Source organism: Rhamphochromis sp. 'chilingali' (genome assembly GCF_963969265.1).
Source record: "Rhamphochromis sp. 'chilingali' genome assembly, chromosome: 5".
NCBI lineage: Eukaryota > Metazoa > Chordata > Actinopteri > Cichliformes > Cichlidae > Rhamphochromis > Rhamphochromis sp. 'chilingali'.
In genome coordinates, this window is record NC_137932.1 from 7,701,679 (window position 1) to 7,725,139 (window position 23,461).

The 23,461-nt window shown below is 41.7% G+C and overlaps 1 protein-coding gene across 2 annotated transcripts; it reads right to left on the reverse strand.

Annotated features, from left to right (window-relative positions):
* Positions 1-10,515: 10,515 nt before the first annotated feature.
* gpatch2 (G patch domain containing 2) lies at positions 10,516-22,969 on the reverse strand. Of its 2 annotated transcripts, none has more exons than XM_080882538.1 (10): positions 22,762-22,969; positions 21,701-21,944; positions 20,784-21,334; positions 19,910-19,974; positions 18,769-18,966; positions 16,651-16,771; positions 16,299-16,338; positions 15,975-16,039; positions 15,760-15,848; positions 10,516-13,103 (listed from the first exon to the last, which is right to left on the reverse strand). In XM_080882538.1, exons 1-10 carry the CDS (start codon positions 22,809-22,811, stop codon positions 12,934-12,936), a joined length of 1,593 nt encoding a protein of 530 aa, XP_080738664.1. In that variant the 5' UTR covers positions 22,812-22,969; the 3' UTR covers positions 10,516-12,933. The 2 variants fall into 2 exon arrangements, with proteins under 2 accessions (XP_080738664.1, XP_080738665.1); XM_080882539.1 differs by having other exon boundaries at positions 20,787-21,334; positions 22,762-22,968.
* Positions 22,970-23,461: the final 492 nt, after the last annotated feature.

The following is a 23,461-nucleotide window of genomic DNA, read 5'->3' on the forward strand; positions in this document are numbered from 1 at the left end:
GCACATGTGCATACAAGATAAGGAAACACAGTAGTTGTCCAGCACAGCAAAAGGCAAAGTTAAAGGATTATATGGTTAAAAGAAACAACACAGCACAGTAAATACAAGAAGAGATTTAACAAAAAAACAAAGTATCTCGACGTTAATGTCAGTGCTCTGATCATGTAAAGTTGTGGTCAGAAATGTACATATACTCATCATCGGCATGAATGTCGTGGTAATTTACTGTTCTTTGTCCCAGTTGGAACAGGTGGCTTTAGTGAACAAGTTTTAACTTATTTTCTATAATACACAGAGGGTCAAAAGTATACATCTCTTTTAACTTGACAAGGCCTTGTTAACATCTTGTTAGCGATCATGATTGACTATAGCCGAAAAGGATTTGTTTGACAGCACTCATTGGATCGACCTATACCCAGAATGATGGGAAAGTCCAAGGAACTCGGGAAAATCTAAGACTGAGTACTTGTAGATTTACACAATGTGGGAAGATTTCTTAGAGCCATTTCTAAACTGCAAATTCTAAGATCATCAGTGCAAACTATTTTATGCAAGTACAGATTATTTGGCAACACTTTGTCAAGGTCAGAGGACCCAAACTGTCACCCTCAGATGAGAGGAAATTGGATAGGATGTTCAGAAACAACCCAACAAAGCTTAAGCCTCCCATGAACTGGAAACTCCTTGAACCCCAGTGTCACCCTATACAGTGAAGTGCCATTACCATTGACTGAGAGGATACCGACCGAGAAAGAAGCCACCGCTCCAAAATTGACACCTTAAAGCTCAACTGAAATTTTGCAGGTACCCACATAGTCAAATGGCTTCTGGAGAAAAGTTTTATGGTTAGACAAGAAAAAGATTGAGCTATTTGACTACAGTGACAAGAGGTATGCTTGGTGAGGTGAGGCGAGGTGAGGCTTTCAAACATAAGAACACTGTACCAGCTGTCAAGCATGCTGGTGGTAGTATCACGCCCTGGTGCCAGTTGTTTCGGTGCCAGTGGTACTGGTACACTGCACAAAATGGATTTAATAATGAAAGACGACTATCTGCAAATTCTTCAAGTTCAGCTCAATTCAACAGCTAGAAACCTGGACACAGTTTAGTCCAACAGGACACACATCAAAACTTGTTTTGCAATGGATAAAGCAGGCTAACATTAAGCTTCTGAAAAGGCATTGCCAAAGCCCTGACCTCAACTACGTTGGAAATTTGTGGACTATGCTCGAAAGCTGGGTTTGTGCCAGAAAACCAATCAATTTAAATGAACTCTACCAATCCTGCCAAGACGACTGATCAAATATCCAGCCAGAATTATGCCAAAAGTTGGGTAGTGGCTACAAAAAGCATCTGATCAAGCCGTAACTTGTTAAGGGAAATTTAAGCAGATATGTTTATATACTTATTAAAAATCATCATCAATCATTCCAAAAAGTACCATGACATTCATGCTCACGATGAGTGTAAACTACCCACCACAAGTACAGGATGTAGCATGATGCTATATCAGAAATCCATCACAACTTTGCTTTATATTGTAAGTTTCTGCACAATACAATAATCAAAGTATTAAAACAGTCAGTCCTCTAATGAATCCTGCCATTCGTCCTGAGAGAGTGAAGCTACTCTAAGTAGCTCAAGGGTTAGATGGGTCTTAGGCAACGCGTGGTAACTACATCCTAATCCACTTTAATGACAAAAACACACATGAAGAGGTCAACAAAAGTCCCTCTATGTGAAGACACACAAGCACACGTGTACACGCAGACATCTGCCATGTAGTGTGTTTGGTTATGCTGCGAGAGACAGATTTACTCACAGTCAGTGTAATCAGTGTTAAAATCAAAACATGTAATTTTAACATTGTAGTGTATTATACCGTGTGACCACATGGTTCCAGTTCTATCTGAATTAACATAGGACACAATAAGTTTCCTGTGGCAACAATGCAGCAGTTTAATGTTTTCCACCGATGCACAACACAGGTGTTGAACATGCATTTTACTTTTTCAGACCAGCTGATCTGACCTTTAGGTTTGAAAGGAAGAAACAACACAAACCCTTGGCCCATCTCGTCTTCTCTGATCGTCACGATGTCGTGTTAGTGCTCTGAGCCAACCCCCTGCTAAACTTCCACAGGAATGAAATCACCTGCGCTAATCTGTAGCTCAGATAAAAGGCCAGACAGCAGACTGCACGGAGTGGGACTTTATCTCATTATGCACCACATGAAACACCCAGCCAACACTAACACACTCTGCATTAAAGCAGCCTCATACACAGATATGTGTAAACAAACATATCAATGCAAGCGCATGCAAACACAAAGGGGAAAGTACATAAGAAAACCTGTCAAGGATAAAGAGTGTGATTTCCAACGTAGACAATTTTATCACAACCATAAAACACAAAAACCCAGACAAGTATCACGAGTCACATCTCCTTAAAGCTGATGTAAGAGATAAAATATTTTTACGCTGAGAAATTATCTTCTATAAACCATTTAGGAAACTTAGAGTTGACATTAAAATGATTTTTATCTGTTTAGTTTGGCTCAGAAAGGGTCAAGATTTTTTTCCCATATAATAAATGCAGAAGAATGAAAAGTTCAGGTTGAAATTAAACAACAGATTAATTATTTTATCAGCAGTTAATATTTTCCTTGGCAACAGCCGAGCATTCTCGAGACACTCAACAACAATAGTAGGGTTTGCCTGAGCCAAGTCATAGCGGCGTCAATTGAACCACTTGAAAGAGAAATGTTCAGATAATTTCCTTATGACTTTGTGCCACTCTATGAAAAGGTGCTGTTTGTTCACTTTGCAGTTGATGTTTTTAAGTTAGACAGATAAGATGTGGCACTCATTAACTTCAGTCAGTTGACTAAAAAATTACAATCAAACAGGTTTAAAGTAAGTTCTCATTCAGACAGCAAGTATTACATATTTCTAAGGTAAAAGAATATGTAAGCAGCCGACCTTTCCTCTGTAAATTGTAAAAACTTACCGTTAACTTTTTTAACTAATTGAAAATCTTATTCTATCCAGTATTTGTCCAAACTCTTTTTAAAACTACACAAGTATACAACCCATTTAAAACATTCACCGGTCAGTCTATTGAGTACACCTGTGCAACTGCTTGCTAACACAAATATCTGACCAGTCAGTCACAATGGCAGCAACTCAATGCATTTAGCTTTGTAGACATGGTCAGGACAAGCTGCTGAAGCTCAAACTGAGTATCAGGATGGAGAAGAAAGGTCATTTACATGACTTTGAATGTGGCATAGTCTGGGTATTTCAGAAACTGATTAGTTACTGGGATTTTCCCCAAAACAACAATCTATACAGTTTCAAAAGTCTTAAAAAAAAGAAAGAAAGAATGAAAGAAAGAAAGAAAATATCCAGTGAGCAGAAGTCTTTAGGTTTAAAAAATCCCTTCTCAGAGGTCAGAGGAGAATGGCCAGACTGTTTGAACTGATAGTAAGACAACAGTAACTCAAAATAACTACTCATTACAACCGAGGTATACAGAAGACCATCTCTGAAAGCACAACAAACGTAATATAGATGCGGATGGGCTGTGGAAGCAGTAAAAACCACACTAGTTGGCACTTCTGTCATATAAGAACAGTGGTTTAGACACTATAACCGACCTGAGTGTTGTTAATGACCATGTCCATCCTTTTATGACCGCAGCATCATATCGGCTCTTAATCATCTTAAACTGGTTTCTTGAACATGAAAATGAGCTCACTGTACTCAAATAACATCGGCAGTCACCAGAATCCAACCTAATAGAGCAAATTTTGGAAGTGGTTGTCATGGATGTGAAGCAACTGTGTGATGTTATCTGTGGACCAAAATCTCTGAGCAATGTTTCTAGCACTTTTGTCAAAAAGTCAAAAGGCGATCCAGCCTCTTACTAGCAAGGTGTACCTAACAAAGTGGCCAGCGATTGCATTTGAGTGTGCTTCATTTGAAAGGAGTTTCTTTTTTGGCCAGAAAAAATGAATTATTTTCATATACACACACATATATATCTCCAAAGCTATCCCCATTGCTCTCAGTTGTACTTTTAAGCTTTTATTAGCAAATGTTAGCACACAGAAGCTAACACAGAAGCTAAACATACCATCTTTTTCATAACCACCAGGCTCTTTCTCTGCATAAACTGTTTTGGTTGTTCATTTTCAGCTAAACTGTGGCAATTTAAGAGTTAGAAGGTATGCTCACCGGAAATGACCGTGCAGTTTCACCATCAGATCCACCCTTTGATCATTAGTCCTATTTCAAAGCAGCAAGATGGTGAAAACAGCTGGAGGCTTCATAAAGGGACATTTAGGTGGGTTATTCCATCAGCATCAAGGCTAATTTATCAGTTTCTCGGCCTCGGGCTATTATAGCTGTCAACTTATATTCCATTGAGGCATCAATATTAATAAACCACATCAATGTAGTCTATGATTCATCAGCTAGTTAAAAAGCTAACTATTAGCCAGGATTTAAACAAGAAGTGACTAACAAAATGTAACTAATTTTTTTTTTTTTGACCCATTTGCCAATTTTGGCCCCTTTTTAACTATTTAAACAAAAACAAACAACAAATGACAAAACCTGACACTGAATAACAAACCAACTGGACAAACTTGGACAACGACATGAATGGAAGCAAACTGCAGCAAATGAAACCAAACACGCTGGGCTGCAGTTAAACATCAAAAGTATTTTTACACTGCTGAGCCTGAGCCGACGACAGGAGCTCAATATCTGCTCTGGAGGGATGCTGCATGTAACAAAGCACCCAGCTGTCAGGTATTGACCCCTCACACCACATGCATCCAGTTTGTCTGAGAAACACGAAAAAGTATGGGTTAAACAGGCACACTGCATATGTGTGTATGCATGTTCTTCCCAAAAATCACAGCCACCGTCTCTCAGCCTCTGGGTCCAGCTGTCGCATTGACTTCCAAAACTGGACAGTCACTCTTCAGCTCCAAACCCCTCCGTCATGCACATTAGCATCAGCCCTCAGATCTAGTGAGTGTAATCTACTTAGTTTATATCTGACTCACAGTCATCCATCAATTACTGAGACAATGGGAAAGACTATTGACACTGTGTGCAAACCCTGATGTCCCGCTGCTCCGACACAGCACCTCTCCGGCGCTTAAATGGGAGAGACGCATGAAAGTCAAAGGAGAGAAAGACAAAAGAAATAAGACTGAAAACAAATAAAGGAAACTGCAATGATAGCTCTGCCATGTGCTTTGTCGTTGGATGCCTTTAAATAGATGAATGGAAGGGAAATGATACATAAAATGACAGATTAAGTGGCAGATGAGCATTTGGAATCGGATCACTTTCCCTGTATTGATCTGTGGTACACTGCACAGGGATCAGAGGTCACACACACAAACGCATACATACATACACGCGCACACAGGCTTATGCCAGAAACCTGCGAAAGCCTCTGGGAGAAGCTAAAGCAACTATAGAAATGTCACTTAGAGCTGCTAGAACCTGCTGCAGCTATCCTTAGTGGGTCAGTGGTCTTGAAATGTTTTTTTTTTTTTTTTCACTTATCTAGAGATGTTAAGTCCCTCTGGGAGGGTGGAGGGGGTGAGCCATTCTGGGAAACATACACAGGAAAGCTTTCAGGAAGGCAGGATTTCATTAGGACTCATTTAAGAGTATTTTATGAATATTTGAGACCAAACGCACTGAGTAAGGGCTCGTGTTATTGGTTAAATGAATTGACTAGATTACCCCCTAGTGGAGGGATTGTGTGTGACATTTATAAAACGGGACACTGCTTTTAGCTGAACAAGTTTGATTAAGGGATGATTATTCGAAAGCACCGTCAAGGTCCATCGAGGCGCGAGCTCAAAGTCAAATACGTCACTGGTCCGCCGTCCCGTCACCGTGCCATGTTGTCTTCTGGCAGGAGCCCATCTGGAGGTTCTTAGGGTGATTATGTAACCGAGCTTCTTCTAACAACATAATGTGGATTACTACAGCAAGTACCCTTTCATATTCTCAACAAGCAGCAGCCTATTGGATTAACTGCTCAGCTTCTGGCCTGTGGTCAGCCGCCTCTGTTTCTGTGCGCTTTCCGCTGAAAGGGGAAGAAAACAGAAAAAAACAAAAAAACAAGAACATCTCCCGTCTCTTCTCCTTCGCTGTACGTAATGCCCTTGAGCCTCGAGTCCTCCTGTGCATATTGTCGAGGAGGTTTGGTGCATAGCGTCATTTAGAAGTTACTTGACGTCTTCTCTAAATAAAGTATGCTTGGATTTCATTTACTTAATATGATCATTATTGAAATTCTGTCCTTGGAGATTGATTCTCCTCTTTTTCCTCTGTGTTTTTTTTAAACCAGCATCACAAAACCAAAAAGCTTAAAGTAATTAAATAGATTAAGTAGGGAAAGCTTAATTCAGAAAACGTACCCACTTGAGTATTTGGAGTTTCTGCATTTTCTTTCTTACTTTTTAAGTTAATAAACTTTTTTTGTAAACTTGAACTTGAACTATTTAACTCTCATCCTACTGACACATTTAAATCACATGGACAACCAACCTATCTCTTACTATAGCATTATTAGCTATATGATTAATTTCATCTAAAGGAAAAAAAATAGATTGTTACTTTTGCAAAATTACAATTAGCTTCCATATTTCATTGACCAAAACTCGAAACCTTTCTTTAATATAACTTGCAGCTTATATCCATGTTATTACTTTAAAGCTTATTTACCATCTTTTGACTCTGGTATCAATTTCAAGTGAACATTATTTGTGTTGTATTTAAGTACACCAGTCATTTTGACCCGAATCAAAAATGAAAATAACGCACACAATGAGCCGGCTCCGAGACTTCATTTCTCCAGCTTGTCGTGGGTCTGCCTCGGGGCCTCTTCCAGGACATGCCTGAAACATCTTACCTAGAAGGCGTCCTAGCCGGATGCCAGAACCACCTCAGTTGACTCTATTTGATTAAGAGGTGTAGCGGATCTTCTCAAAGTCTGTCACTTGTAACTGTAATCTTATTTTTTCAGTCACTACCCACAGCTGACAGCCATGGGTGAGGGTGGAAATGTCGATCAGCCAGCCAGCTTCACTATCAGCTCTTCCTTTACCGTAACGGGCAGAAAACAGAGTCTACTACAGTAGAGGAGGGCAGATTGATAGATTGACCATTGTGAGGGGATTGATACTTTGTTTCTATCCTGTAAGTTCACTATGTAGTGAACTGTGTTATAATGGTGAAGTTCTTTAGAAATGAAAAATGTTCCTCAAACGTGCAGCATGTTCTGCACCAATATACCACTTCCCTCTTCTCTTACTCATATATATATGTAAATATCCACTTAGGACAGCAATTTATTCCTGACCCATAGTGGACACTCCACCCTTTTCTAGCTGAGGACCATGGCCTCAGACTTGCAGGTGCTAATTCTCATCACGTCTCCTTCACACTCATATACAACCTGCTGTAGGGCAAGCTGGAGGTCATCGTCCAATAAAGCCAACAGAACCACATCATCTGCAAAAAGCAAAGACATGTTCTGACAACTTTCTGTGTGAAACCATGAAGGTGATGAATGCGGTGATGGAGTCTTTCCTGTTTAAAATGCCCGACAGAGTACCATGACCCCCAACTGCATGCTGTATTTTGCTTTAATTCAGGACCCATGGCAAATATGACCTGTGAATAACTAGCTTCATTTATTAGAACTGCATAGATGGAATTTGCATAGATGGCAGAACTAATGTGGCATCATTAGGATCAAATTCATTGATAAAGCCATAAAACATTAGAATGATAGAAAAGAAAACAAGCCTGTGAGATATGACAAAAAAAGAGAATAAAATACGACCACAAAATGCATAAAGTTCATTCAAAATGCATAATTTCAGTGTGATAATAACAATAATAACAAGAAGAAAATAAGGAAATCTTCAAAATGCTTTCTCAGTCTGACATTGTCGACATTCAAATTGTTAATAGGAGTAATGTTAGCCTAGAAGACTATTATACATGTAGTCCTACATTGTTATTAATGTAATCAAGAAAGGCAGGAGAAAGGGAGTAAAAGCAGGCTAATCTTACCTGTTTATATCCCCGAGCCTTTCCTTTAGTAGAGTTTTAAAGTGCAAGATTTTTGCATGTATTTTCACTGTTCTATTGGTACTTTTACTCAAGAGTATTATCTTTGTCATTGGTGCTTTTTCACAAGTTGTTAACCCTCCTTTACACAGATGCACAGACACGGTTATCCGACCCGTCTCTGGTGAGGATCCACTGATGCGGGACCGGGGCACATTAAATCCTGGGAATCAGCATCTCACACACCTAATGCTGATGTCAGGAATTATTATAAACATTTCACATACCCACACACACACACAAACATACACAGAAACACCATGCAGCCCATCTCATCATCTCACTTACATCTCCACAGGTGGCAAATTTTACCCTCGAGCTCAATGTCAGCATGTCTGCATAAACAAATCAACGCAAAACGCACATAGAGTGAAAGAGCTTATCCTGTCACATTATCCGTTTTTTTCCCTCTACCACAGCTTTATGAATTCACCCTCTGGCTCTCCGTCTATCTGCCCATCCGCCTCAAACCCAGCCAAACCCATTTTATCAGCAGCTCCACAGGTGAGCCTCGTCTCATTTCACAACGGTGTCTCGTACCACGTCGAGCTAATGCCAGGTCTCTTCCTTCAGTTATTTCACCTCCTTCCCTCTTCACACTGTGCTTCTGTTCTTTCTTTCCCCTTATACACCTCTGGTATATTTCAGCTTTTGAGGTGAGATGTGACACAATTAAACGTCTCCCCTTCCTGCCCAACTCTTTCACCAGGCATCGGGGGTGGGGTCCTTGCGGTGACCCCACCTTCCGGTCATCCCCTCAGCCCGTTAGCCCGCTCAGCACAGCGCACTTAATCCCGGCCGTGCCAAGGTAGACCAGTCAAAATGTAATTTTCTGCAAGATTACACATGATAATGACTCGCTTTGGAGGGCCGCCATAAATAATGACTTCCAATTATAGATGCATAACTATCGATCTGTCAACAGAAGCACAGAGGAAGAAGAGAGAAGCCCGGGGGTTGGGTGGTGGTGGTGGTGGGGGCAGAGCTGGACAGATGTTGTGTTTACTGACATTTTTTTTTTTTTTTTGGGGGGGGGGGGGGGGGGGGGGGGTAGCATGCAGACAAAAAAAGAAAAAACAAAACAGAGGACGCTGCCGCAGACACACTTAACAACTGCCCAACCGCTTTACAAAGTCTTACATGAAGGCTCAGAAGCAAGTGTTGATGTGAGCCAATAAAATAAAATTTAAAAAAAGCCTGAGAGATGAGTTCACCTGGGATCAGAGCAGACCTTCACCTGCTCTGGCACACGCACACACACAGACACACACTTCTGCTCCAATTCAACACCACACTGGACTGTTTCGAAGGAACAAAAACAGAAAACACACACACACAAAACCACATCACCAACACATTTGCTGCAATTAAAAGAAACCTTGCATCTACTACTTCTTCGTCCGCTCAGCCTTATTGCTCTCGCTCAGTACTCACTGTCAGTTTCATGCACTGGCTGGCTGGCTGGTCCTCCGCTCTATAGCTGCAGTCAGTCAGTCTCAAGGACAAACGCTCCAGCTCTCCTCGCCTCCGGTCTCTGTAGCTCAGCGATGCAGCAGCACGCGCACGCACGCACACACACTCCCAACACACAAAAATTTCATAAACACACACATTCCCCTCACCCTCCCTCCCTCTCTTTCTGTTCTCAGCGTCTCACTCTGATCCAGTGCTGAGTTTACCTGCCTACCTTGCTCGCAGGGGGAGTCCTGAGAGAGTGTGTCAGACAAAAAGTGTGTCTAAGAGCAGGGGTGGGTGGTGGGCAGACTGTTGGAGGGGTGAGGGAGAACACAAGCCAGCGTACCCTTATATGCAGAGGGAGGAGGTGAGTAGAAGGGAGGGTAGAGGACACACAGGGTTCCTGTATTCCCACAGATACAGAGGAGGGATTTCTATTGCAGCCTTGCAAAAGATGGGAGAAAAAGAGAGGAGGGAAGAAGACAGAGAGAGCAGGAGCATCATATTTCAGTGATGTTGAGTCAGCATGTGCATGGGATGTGTGCGTTTATAGAGTTGGAAATATTTCGAGGCCACGTTCTTATTTGCAGAAAGCTCTCTTCATCAAAAGGGAGCTGCGACCGTGCCGTCTCAAGAGCAACCAGAGAAGAAAGTTCTCCTGGTTTGTACTTAAAGGGCTCACATCCTGATCAGAGTAAGTTGCCTCATTGATGATGTACGTTTTACAACTTGATTTCAGTGTCCTAAACGACTGCGGATCCTGATGCTCTGTTCAACCAACTTCAAAGCCTCAAAAATATTGGTTTAACTCCACAGGACGACTCTCAAAATTCAATCCCGTTGTTGTTAATATGGGTAAATTAGTAAAAGAAATTAAACACTTAAATGCTGCATAAACTGCTGCTTTATTAAACCACTAATCTACATAATACTATGCAATTAAAAAGAGCCCATCATCAGGCCGAAAAAAGAAGAAACACAAAACCAGTCAAAGTTCTATAGGCAAAAAAAAACAAAGAAAATCAGCAATTTGGTACATTTTGGTGTAAGGAAGGCGCTGGTCAAGAGAAAAAGGCCTGAAAAACAACAGAAGAGAAAATTTGACAATCGCAGAATTCCTTTTCCTTGACAAAGAAAAACCTTTTCACAATAATCCAAGACAGGAACACTCTCCAGGAGGTAGGTATATCATTGTCAAAGTCTACAATCAAGAGACGCCTTCATGAAGGGAAATACATGGGGTTTACGACAATGTGCAAACCAACCCCTTCAGAACAAGAAGCCCAGATTAGACATTTAAACTATTAAATTTTTTTTTAAACAAACAAAAAACATAGATGTTCCTAGTGGAAACAGTTGATTTATGGAGAAGATAGGAAAGGCCCATTATCTACAACATAACCACAGTGTTAAAGCATGAGCATGTATGGTTCCAGAAGAGCCTGGTTACTTGGAGTGACGTGCTGTAGTGATGATGATGTGGCTGCTCACCGAAGCAGCAGGATGAACTGTGAAGTGTACAGAGCAATAGTCTCTGTGCAGATTCAGCCAAATGCTGCAAAGCTGATTGGACAGCGCTTCACTGTACGGATGTATAATGACCAAAACATACTGCAAAAGTAACCCAAGAACTTTAGGTCAAAGAAATGTAGTGCTCATAAAAATGCTGAGTCACCTTAACCTAAGTAATCAGGCTTTTTCCCCCCTTTCTTCAAAATCCATCCTCTACCTGGGGCTGCAGTAAAAATGTAGAGATTTTTTAACAAATTATAATCATCAGGAAGGTTACCTTTGAGCCTTCTTACAAAAAAAAGACAATCTAAAATCAAATTAATAAACAATTAATGCGTTAGACTTTTTTGCTTAGTTTCAGATTTAACAGTTTTGGTTTACAGAGGCTAAATTTCTACTGTATACCCTTTTCTTCCACATCAGAGCTCCACTCACATGTCTTTAAACTGTCACGAGTTTAATGAGGTAAGTTAGGTCCTAAGGTTAAAAGCTGTTCAGAGGAAATACTGCTACACTTTAAATATCCTGCACCATTTCTAATCAACATCTTTCTATTTTTTTTCTGGCCCCTTGATCTCTCAGCTGCACTTAAATTTACTTTAGCTATATATCCACAACAATCCGCTGTGTCTGGCCAATATGCTAATGGGGTTAAATTACCCAACAGCTGCATAGTAAATAATACAATTAGGTAAGCAGCCAACTTATTTTAATAAATGCGTCTGACTTCCTGTGTTGTGCCGCAGATGTCTGATTAGACGTTAGCCAGCCCGCACTTCCCCACAATCCTGCGAAAAGGTCTAATCAAGCAAATTAAGCGGAAAGCACCGGTTAAACACAGGTTCCTTCCTTCAAGAGTGTGCACTGAAACGCCAAAATGCTCATATCATACCGTGTGACTGTGTAAAGTCACAGAGCGTGCTTACTCTTGGCTACGTTTGCAGCAACACTGTTTAAAAACCTTAAATTACGTTCAATGAAACGAAAAGCAGGGTGTGGTGAAACTTCGGGCTTCGTGTGCAAATCTGTGCATACTGGTGCTAAATGAAGAGAAATTTGTAACTTGGATTTTCAGCCTTGTTCTTTTTTTTTGGGAGAGAGATTAAAAACATTCTCATGACAAGATTTCTCCAATTAAATCAACAATTAAGAAAAAAAAAAAAAAGGAATTGGGCGAGGAAAAACATCCAGATATCCAAACTTACATCAATAAAGCGTACCCTAAATTCATTACAATTAAAAAAAAATAAGAATAATCTTGAGGTATAGCCTTCTCAAACAATTGATTTTAAAATTATTGTGCAACATCAGACAAAAACCCTATCATTGATTCACTAACCAACACAGCCGACTGAAGAACCATTGCTGTCGTCACTGGCGACCTGAAGCAATACTTATTTGTATGTAGTCAACAGCACCCCAGTTCTCTGACCAGTAACACTGGCATCTGAGGTAACGGATGAGACATCACATCACATCACTTTCTCCAACATGGAGTTTCTCAAGAAGACGCATTTGCCATTCTTGTCTGTGGATCACTTTCCGTCCTTTACTTTCACATGTTAAGGAGTCTGTGCAGAGATCTCAGTCTTCTTGCAGTTTCCCCAACATGGGAAAGTTTAATTTTTGTTTCATCTCAGGTCGTTTGCTATGATGAGCAGCGTCCTTCTCTTGTTGTTCGTGCGCCTGGATTATTCCAGACCTTTGTGTGTGTGTTTTTAGATAACCCTGAGGAGAATTTCATCTCGTCCCTCCTTGGTGGGGTATATTATCCTGGCCTCACTCTGGGTGTTCAGCTGAAACCCAAACCCGTGCCTTTAGGTCTCTGGGTGGCCCGGATGGGCTCGGTAATGCCTCTTCCCTCAGGACCCAGGCCCATCCCTGGACTCCAACCCATGGTTTGCAGCATGCGGTTCCCCATGTTGGTCTCAGGGATCGGAGGTGCGTTCTCCCCGACCACTCCTGAAAACAAAGTTCACTGATTAAAGAAAGCTAATAATTTCTGTCTACGCATCCTCACTCATACCATGTTAAACACTACGTACAAGTGTCAGCTATAAAGGAGATCTTCAAAGCAGCTCAGACAATGTACGCGTGAAATGAGTAAATAATAAAGTTAGTTTGACGTGCCCCACAAACAGTTTAAACACAAAGCTAGAGACAGTTATAGCATATAGCATTATAGTAAACAACATAACAGGAAATTCAATCACAGGTAAGTGGTACATAAACTCTTCTGATTACTTTCTCTCATCTGTAGACCGTAGCCATCAACAAGCAACAAATTTTTTCCTCCCCCAAATAAAGTAAGGTAGACCTGCCTTTTGTCCTTAGTGCCTTATTGCTATGTATTACTATTGCTATGTCTGTGAATGGAGTTCACAGTGTAAGGAGTGCTTCGAGTACTAAGTCAGAGTAAAGAACGGCTATTTATATAAATTTCAGTCCATTTAGCTGGGACTGTACTAGAAGGGGAAAAAGTACTGGTGGCTGCCAGTGATACCCTCTCAGTCTTCTGGTAGATGTGCATATGGTATGAATGTAGGTGACATCTTTGTTATCATAGGAAACTTGACCTCTAACCTTAATCTTAAAAATAAATAACTGGTTTATAAAACGATGACAAGATACATCAGAGTCAAGGAATACATGCACTGAATACATGAAATTCCTTGAACTACACAGGAATAAATTGGCACCAGAAAAATGTTAAATAACTAGTTTGTCATAGTACTATCAAACTGCTAGCTTTTTTTTTTTAGTCATATAAATCGAGGACAAAACATCTGAAATGTATCCAGTGGTTGGAATATTGAGGCAAAACAGCTGTTTTGAAGCTTTTTGAAGTTGATATGTGCAAAACAATTAGGTCCAATATTAGATCTGTTATGTTTTAATCACACAAGCTTAGAGATCGCTCAGTGAAAAATTTGTACATCTCAACCAGTTTGTGGCTGTCGGCTGTAGCCAGGGGAAATCGGTTGCAAATAAGGTGCTGCACCAAAAACCATCTTGTATTTGCTTTGGTTGCAACACACTGTCTGCAAGAGTGCAAGACTGTCTCGCTTCAAAGTTAAAGTAAAGAATGCGCTCGGCAAGTAATTTGCAGACAAGCATGCAAACTAGTGGCGGCCTGCTTGCGAACAAAGCAATTGCAAGAAGGTTTACAGTGCAGCACCATATAGGTCTTTTTACCTACTGTCAACCTACTTACAACCAGCAACCACTCGCCAACCTTTTTTTTAACATTATACATTTAATATGTGGCAAAACATTTTATGCTTTTTAGTCACTTTTAAAGAAATTAGAAGTGAAAAAAAAAGTTACTAGCAGTATTTTTTGGATTTACAATACATTAACCCTAAAACATTAAAATCCTCTTTCTTATTTACAGATCTGACGTTCTGTCTATCTGGTGGTTCAGCTTTAGTATAAACGTAACCATGTAATTGACTTGGCCACATTTTCAATGGTGTAACAAATGCAAGCAGTGAAGGGAAGATCATCCGTGTCTGTCTCAGACACTGATCATTTTGTCCTCCCTCTTCCTGTAAGTTCCCAGTCCAGTCACAGAGTGCAACCTATTACCCTTTTTAATCCTCCTTTCATTTGTATGCAGGGCAGAGTAAAGCTGCAAGCTCATTTCCAGACGCGACCGTCTGAGGGTTCGAGCACGCCAGGAAGGACATTTGGCCTCAGAGTACAAATATGCGCCAAGTGAGTGTCAGATATGTACACAATGCAACACTGAATATGCCACAATGATACTTTGGCAGCCCAGCAGACAGTGGTAATGTTTTCCATGTGCTTGCTGGGTGTTGCCGCCCTATTTAACTGATTTTATCCAAGTTTTTAAGCAGCCACCTTAAATAAGGACCTCATAAAGTTGAAATTAATCTTTGGTTACACTTTTTTTGTCTGCCCAATTTCTTTAATGTGTGCTCCATTTCTTCTGTTTTTAAACACAAATGCTTACCTTTCTGTTGGACCTGGGCATAAATTAAAGAAGCCTGCACCTGAGCCAAAGCATGCATGACTCTTTAACCCACAAGTGACAGCCAACTTAATCTCATAAAACACTTCAGTACACTAATGTGGATACAATGTCAGCGTTTAGGTATAAATTACAATCAAAAACAAGATAAAGCTCCAAACTAAATACATTACAGGGCCAACATTAGCATTAACTCGTCCTTCCTCCTCCAAAAGGATAAACTGGCCCAGAGGTAAGAGGAGTAGTTTTTTTTTGGAGGAGGTGGAGGGGATGAGTGGAGGGCCTAACGGCTAATCCAGTATCTCTGCTGTGGAGCGTGATTTAGCCAGCTGACTCTTGTCCAGCAAAGCTTAGGAAGGAAAGGGCTTTATTAATGAGAGAAGGTTGTGCAGGAGGGAGGATATGAAGGGAGAAAGATCCGCTTTCTCAAAAATATGCAGCTAAAGCGCACACTTCATCCCAGTCTGTACAGCAGAAGGTGTGAAGGAAAGCTTGGACACATTGAGCTCAACGAGGAGGAGGGGGAGGGGGAGAGGAGAACAGAAGAGAGCCAAAAATACAATAAAAGGAGCAGTTGGTATAAAGTGCCAGATGGTGTGCTAGGTGAAGCTAGGTGTTCAATACCTGAAGGTGCAGTGGAACCAAGGGGGGCTGCTTTGCGCCTCCGCTTGATATCCCCTGTGCAGAGCGAGCCGAGGTGTCCGCTGGTCTGTCTGTAAAACCAGTCAAGACACGCAAAAATATGATAGCACCCATTTGATCTTAAATAACAAGAAAAGTTCTCATCCCTTAACAAAAACAAACAAACAAAAAACCCAACGAAGTCAAACTGTTCTCACCTGCTTGCTGTTTTTACTGAGCAGGTCCTCCGATGCCCTCTGTCTGAGAGTGGGTCCCAGTGCAACTGAAGGGGCAATGAGGGAGACACAAAAGAGCGAGTTACCCCTGGAATGAACTTTGTATTCTGCATTTTAAAGTCATTTTGGAGGCTTTTTTTTTTTTTTTTGCCTTTTTTAGGTGGGTGTAGAGAGGATAGGAAAGCTGGGGAGAGAGCACAGGTGAAGGAAGGACAGTGAATGGCCTCTGAGTGGATTCAAACCCTTTTATTCCACAATAAAAGGAATAAAAGGGAAAAAAAAGAAAGAGAGAGAGAGACAGCTTACCTGTCCGTGTTCTCTCCTTGAGCCTGAGCTGAACCACGGCCTGTCGGAGATATTATGGTATCATTACACAGAAACTATTGCTTCTCGTCAACCACAGAAACTAGTGCAGATCTCCCAAAGAAAACAGGATTATCAAGATCTTTCTCACATTAGCTAACACACAGGCAAAAGCTGAATGAGGTCTCATCATGCTTCTCTGTTGTCAAATAAAATGCTTTTATGATGTCAGTATAAAATTTATCATATCCTGCAGGTTTTTAAGTTACTTTTATTAATTCTTCAACACCAAGGTTACTTATTTAAATAGCATCTTTCATAAAATGGAAAAAGTGATCATGCAGAAAGAACTCACTCGTGGGTGTCCTGAGTTTGTCTGCTCAATCTTTCGCTGAAGCCCTGACTGGAGGTTCCCTGCAGCCCTGCCTCAGGTACCTGATGGTTGCCATGAAGGCGGCTCAACCGGGCCTGGAAACCTGACAAACACCAGCGCAGGTTCATCATTATTTAACCTTACGATAAGATCAGTGAAATCACTCAATCGGTTGGGTCAGGAACATTTCAAGGTAACAAAACACTGATACATCTTTTGAAATCCCAGCTTATATTTCAACAGGTTTGTAAACAGAGCATTATCCACTGGAAGCTGAGGTAATCTTAGTATGATGTATGGAATTCAACAAATTTATTAGACCACCTGACAATTAAATAGTGCTAATTCACACATAATTACCAAAACGCTTCATTTTTATGGCCTCCTTCGGAGCTTTCACAGAAATGGAAGCATACTGGAATCACCACCGTAGGTGCATTTCATCTAGCATTGAAACATTCTGGAGCTTTTCTTGGGCATAAACACAACAATGCTGACCAAAGAGTTTAAACTTTAACTTTTACAGCCACAGTACCTTATTCCAGGCATCTGCAGTCCAGTGTTTGTGCTCCTGGATGTCTCAACAATGGCTTCTTAGCAGCTAGCCTTCTCTTTAAGCCTCGTTTTTTCAGCCCTCTGCTTATTGTCATCCTGAAGACCTTTATATCAGTAGTGATTTTCTTTCTGCCTTTAGTACTTAAAACTTTGAAGCACTGCACAGCTGTTTTCTGCCTCTTCCTCTGCACATTTTCCAAGCATCAGTCTCAGCAATTGATTGGTCCACAGCATACATGACCACACTGTGAGAACACTTTAAGTCTTGCCCAATGTTGTCTCAAAGCATACCCAGCATCAAGAAGTGCTTTAATGCAGACTCTTTTCTTTTCATTGAGTTCTCAACGATTTACCATTTTGAAAAGGATCGATGGATTTCAAACTGAATTCACTCATTTTTCTGTTTAGGAATTCAAGTGAATTAATTTGGCATCTTAATCAAAAATAAGCAACTTTAATATTTTTTCTATGTTTTTTGTAAAACAATACATTTGAAAAATCATGGCTAAGAACAACAATTATATTTTAACAATCATTTTGATTAAACAGCTTGCACATACTGGTGGATAATCCATTGCAGAAACATAAAAAATGGTTTTGGTAATGACAGTACCTTTAATGTAGGGTGGCTGTGGCATAAACCTGTGGTCTAACAAATCTGCAAAGTTGCTCCAGCTTTACGTCCAGCAACTATGCTGTGTGATGTGGGCTCCAGCTTTTGGGCACTGATGTGAAGGTTTCAGCTGAACACCCAGAGTGAGGCCAGCACCACGTTGGTTGGAAAATAGGTAGGAGATGATATGTCACGACTAACAAGGTGTGAAGGGGGGGGGAAGCTAGGTTAAAGGTACTGTCATTACCAAAACTGGAGGACACTCGAAAGAAAGCTTCATGCAGCACAAGTCTGAAAAATGTTCTTTTTGGTGCTGAACACTGCAAACAAAGCCTTTCTTCAGAGATACTCTCTTATTCCACACATCAGTTTATTGCTGTAATGCTGATATGTCAGTGTGAACCGTTTGCCTCCTAGTGGTCTTTAGTGAGACTGCAACAACTTTTCACTACAGTATCTTCACTTTGCCCCTCATACTAGATATTATATTACATTATATGTTAGAAAGCTACTCCTTCCATCTGCTCCAGCTAGGGGGCACCACAGGAGATCGTTGGTTTCGACCTAGTCCCCGTCCTCTCTCTGTCAAACCAACCACATTCATAAAACTCCTCTTTGCCCATCCTCTTGCCTAGGAGCATCATCTTCACATCCTTTTCTCAATGGAGCAGCATATCCCAGTTCTAATCCAGCTCAGAGAAATTCAGTACATGCTTGTTTCTCCCAGTGCAAATCTGGGCATCTTTAAACGAGCTAATGACTCCTTACATTCTTTTACATACAAACCTACAGTCTGTTCTTCACCCCTCTTTAGAGCCACCATTGCTTTGGATGGTTGACCAAAAAAGGGAGGGGGAGAAAAATAATTGCCATTGTGTCCAAGTTTCTAAGTGATTCAAATGTGACTGTGAAAGCAAGCACCAGAAGCCTACCTCTCTGTGCCCCAGGGCTCATGAGTGGGAAGGATCCAGTGAGAATGCTGTTAAAGACAGGGTCGGCTAGATCCAGCTCCTCTGACCCAGTCTCCCTCTCCCACCAGGGAACAACTCCTGCTATCCCACAAGCACCCCCGGGCCCCGGACCGGAGCCCGGCTCACCCTCGTAGAACCAGTCACTCTGCTCATCGTCACCTAAAAGAAGGAGTATGAAAAATGGGACCTCACAGAAAAGCTGCTTAAACTCATATACAAAATGAAATAAAAAGCAATTTCACCATATTTAGAAATAACTGGGAAGGATCAATAATCAATAACGACAAAAGAGGAGAACACAGTTTCTAAAAGCTAGCAAGATGTTTGAGAGAAGTGCTTTTATGTTGTTTTTACACCTGCGCTGTTTTTTGCTGTTTAAACTGTACTCTGGTTCATTTCCCCCCTCAGTCCAGTTCACTTGTGCAGGTGTTAACAGGGTAATCGCACTCAGGTACAGAGCAAACAACCACACCAAACGCTTTTAGAGGAGGTGGTCTAAGTCCGATTCCAAATGGCGTGTGAATGCAATCTGAGTCAACTACCAGGTGCATGCTGCAAGTCTGAACTAAACATCTTCACATAGCCAGGAGTGCTTTGCATTCTGGGGTGCGGCAGAGTACCATAGTCATTCACAAACAGTACAAATAGTCAGTGCGTGTTAGCAACTAGCTGTAAAATTAATGTAAATTCCCCATGTTGGACACTCAGCCAGAACACAGCACCTTCATCTTCCTGTACTTAGTTTTTTTGCTCGAGCTCCAGACAAAATAAGTGGACTAAATGTTCTTATGTGGTTTGTACTGACCCATTTTGGTTCACTTTGACTTTTTTTTCTGCGTCAATAGAAACCAAACCACAGGAAAAAGCTACAAGTTACAAGTACAAACTCATCAACTGACTTGGACCAGGGTATGCGAGCTATAGGTGTGAAAATACCCTAAAATTAGATTGCATGCACTTCCTACAAAACACAACCCAACACAACCACTGTGTGCAGATGCGGACCCTTACCCTTTCACAAAATCCTCACTTCTGTGTGCACTTCTATGCAACATGCCAGACAGTTTTTGACACATACCTCAGTACACATCTCAGTACATACCTTGCCTCCCCTCATCATTTGTATAGAGGCCTCCATCACTGCTGTTACTCACACTGCTGGTCTCACTGAGGAAAAAATGGTAGAAAAGGAAATTCAACCAAGTGTTTCTCCACTGCATAACTATATCACAAATCCACATATATCCCATGCATTTGCAAATAACATTAATGCTAATAAATAATACCTTAGACACTTTGTGATAATATAAAACACAACAGTAACGTAAACTCCCCCATGTTGAACTACTGCTGGCAACCTTAATCTTTCCTCTGCTCTGCAGCCTTGATGAGCTCAGCACAGCTATCCACCTGGTGGCAATTTTTGTTCAAGTCCCCCTTCAGCTCACAAATGATCTCAAGAGTAGAATAAGGACTACCTCTGCCAGCTGCAGTTCATGATGGAAAAAGCCTGTCTAGCCCCAGGATGAGAGACTCCAGACAGTTCATTACCATCAAAGCCACAACAATAACCTTACTAGCCCTACAACGAGTAGGGAAACGCTAGATGGTAGTTAGCAAGTTTCCATTTAGATTTTTTTCAACTATTTTTCATTCAATAAAATAAGTTCCCAATACATTCTAAATGAAAGCAGCCATCAAAGAACATGCATGAGAACTAACTAGTCTGGAACTGGCAACATTTTAGCTTTAAATAGTCGCTTCTTTTTGGTGATCTATGCACCAAACACATTTCAGACATTTCAAAAACATTTAAAAAAAGATATTAATTTTAGACAACCAGCCCCAAACACTCCCTTGCCTGCAGTACCACAAATTGACACTAAGACTCCATAAAAATCGCACACAGTAGTACATACAGAGGGAGCTACAACATCGGGAATTACGAGGCATAAAAAGAAAGGCAAAACACTAACCACCTGTCACTCATGTCCTCATCCGAGCCCTTTTGCTCCTCCAGCTCCATCTTGTCTTTGGACCCGTCTGTTGGAGAACAGACGGGGTCTTCACTCTCCACCACAACCCCTTCATCAGCAGCTTCCACTCCCAGCCGGTGTGTCGCCAGTTTCCTCTTTTTTACTCTGCTTTTGTTTCCACTTGGCTCTACCAGTCCACCTCCGCAGAACTCCATGGCACCTCTTCCCTCACTTGCACCCAGTCTATGTGGCTTGCCACCAACACGGGCTTTGGGTACAGGCGGTGGCCCAAGCATAGTGGAGGTGGGAGGTTCTGGATCTATGGGTGGGTCCACAGCCATGCGTTTGACCTTACGTCGTCGCCTAAGGCTTCGAGTCCCCTCTGCTGAGCCCAGGACACCCAGGTCATCCGGCCAGAGCGGCCGTTTACTTCGCCCCATGTCGGCTGTGTAGGGGATTCGCCGTTTGGGGCCAAGTTGTTCATCTGAGTCACTGTTGTCACGGGCATGGCTATTGGCAGCAGAGACAGCTCCTGTACTGGCACGGTAGTCCTGCAACAAATGACACTGTGGTGAATACCAGGCTGTGATGCTGATGCTAAATTAAGACACTTGCATCAACACGAGTATGTCAGCTAAGACAGAAGCAACAGCAGTGGGGCCAGATTTATGAAACACAGACACATTTTTACCCAAATAAAAATGTTTGCTATTGTCCAAAACGCCACACTATTTTAATATATTTTGGATCCCCCCCTTACATTTTTCTCCTCTTCTCAAAACAACTACAGCAAGCCAGATAACTACATCCTCAAATGTAGTAAAACTGGCTCAGCTGGTCTTAGGTAACACTGTTGACACAGGGTTTCAAACAGATGTGTCTTGTCCACAGTCCCTATTCAATTCACCCTATCTCACCTTATGTTCCTCCACACTGGACTCTGAACCCTCACTGAGGTGGCCCGTCTCCCACGGTGGATGTGGGTTGTCTGAGCGTCGTTTCCTACCCCTCCGCTTCCGAGCCTGTCTCTTTAGCAGACAGCCCACTGCCAGTGCATGGTCACCTCCATCACCAAAACCACCACGGGCAGCTTGCTCTGAGCTCTCCTCCAGCGCTGACACCAGGTCATGGACCAGCTCGTCCATCGTTCGGCGAAAGTGCCTGAGATTAAGCAAAAAGGAGGGTAAATACAATTTTATCTCACACCAGGAGTGGACAATCAGATACCTAAAGCACTTACAAGCACTAACGATTTCGCGTGTGCACGTGTATTGGTATAGAGTATAAGAATGTAGCCATTATGTGTAGATTCCTATTGATGGGCAAACCGCAAGGAAACTTAAGAGACGACTCCTGACTAAACAGATGCAAATTGAAATGCTATCACGTCAGCTAGCTGTCGATAAGCCCAATTGACGGTGACAACTTTGGACATGGGAGTAAGCTAGCTGTAAAATATCTGAGACTATAGCCTGGTGATTATTCACATTACATAACGTCCATGTCTTCCCAGCAAGCAAAGCTAGGGCTAACACACGATGGGTGCACTGCTGAAAAACAGTATTAACAAATCTCAGGCGATACCATTTAACAGCCCGCGATTGTGGGTTGCAAGGTTCTCTAAATCGACGCTTGCTTTAGTTTGCACTTTAAGTTGTTAGCTTCGAGGGCTAACGTTTTCTTGCTACTTAGCCAAGCCCTTCCAAAACAAACCCTGAACTACAGAATTTAAAAGCTGACCAACTGCTGGTACGTAACAGCGTTAACATGTAATAACACTCACGGCATTAACTTATACTTAGTTTAAACAAGCGCCGCCAAAAAGTAAACAACAAACACACCCTAAAATATTCAGAAGAGCTTAGCTGCTAGCCTGTTAGCGCAGCTAGCCTTTTCTCTGCCTCTAGCCGGCTGATTCACGAGAGTGGAGTGGACGTGAACAATATGTTACGTCTCCGCGGTTTCAAACACCACCTACCAGCCAGTTCCCGCTTTGCCGATGGTTTTTAGATTAGCTGCACGGAACATGAAAGCCACCAAGTCCCCGCTATCCTTAGCCAGAAACAACGGACAAACACTGACACGCCACTGAAACCATTCTGACACAAAAGCTAACGATCAGCTAACTGGATCAATATGCGACAAGAGGAGGACACCGTGAAAGCAGCAGCAAGGTACTGTGTTGCCTTTGAGTGCTGAAGAAAATCTACAGCATTGCGATGGGAGAAAGAGATCGTCAGAACATAATAATATTAAGGAGCATTATAATTATTATATTTAAATACGCCAAAACTGGATAAAATATATGTATGTATGTGGTTGATAACAACATGTCGTATCTATAAATATTTGCGTACCATTAACTGTCATGTATGTACACAATAACTGAAAAGCTGCTGTTGCAATAATGTACATGAATGCAACATCAAGCGCTTGACTTCCACGTGTATTTACCTGTATTGAACACTAGAGGACGGTGTAGTATAAAACTGGATCCATGGTTGAACTCTGCCCTGATAGCGGCTGGAGGAGGACTATCCTCCGCCTGTGGGCACTTTGGCACGAGCGAGGTGCCCACGGCAGCACCCGCTGCTTGTTGAGAGTAAGAGCAACAAGCGCTTTCACGTCAAAAGTCGTCATAAATTAAGCCTCCAATAACACCAGAAGCTAGTCGCTTT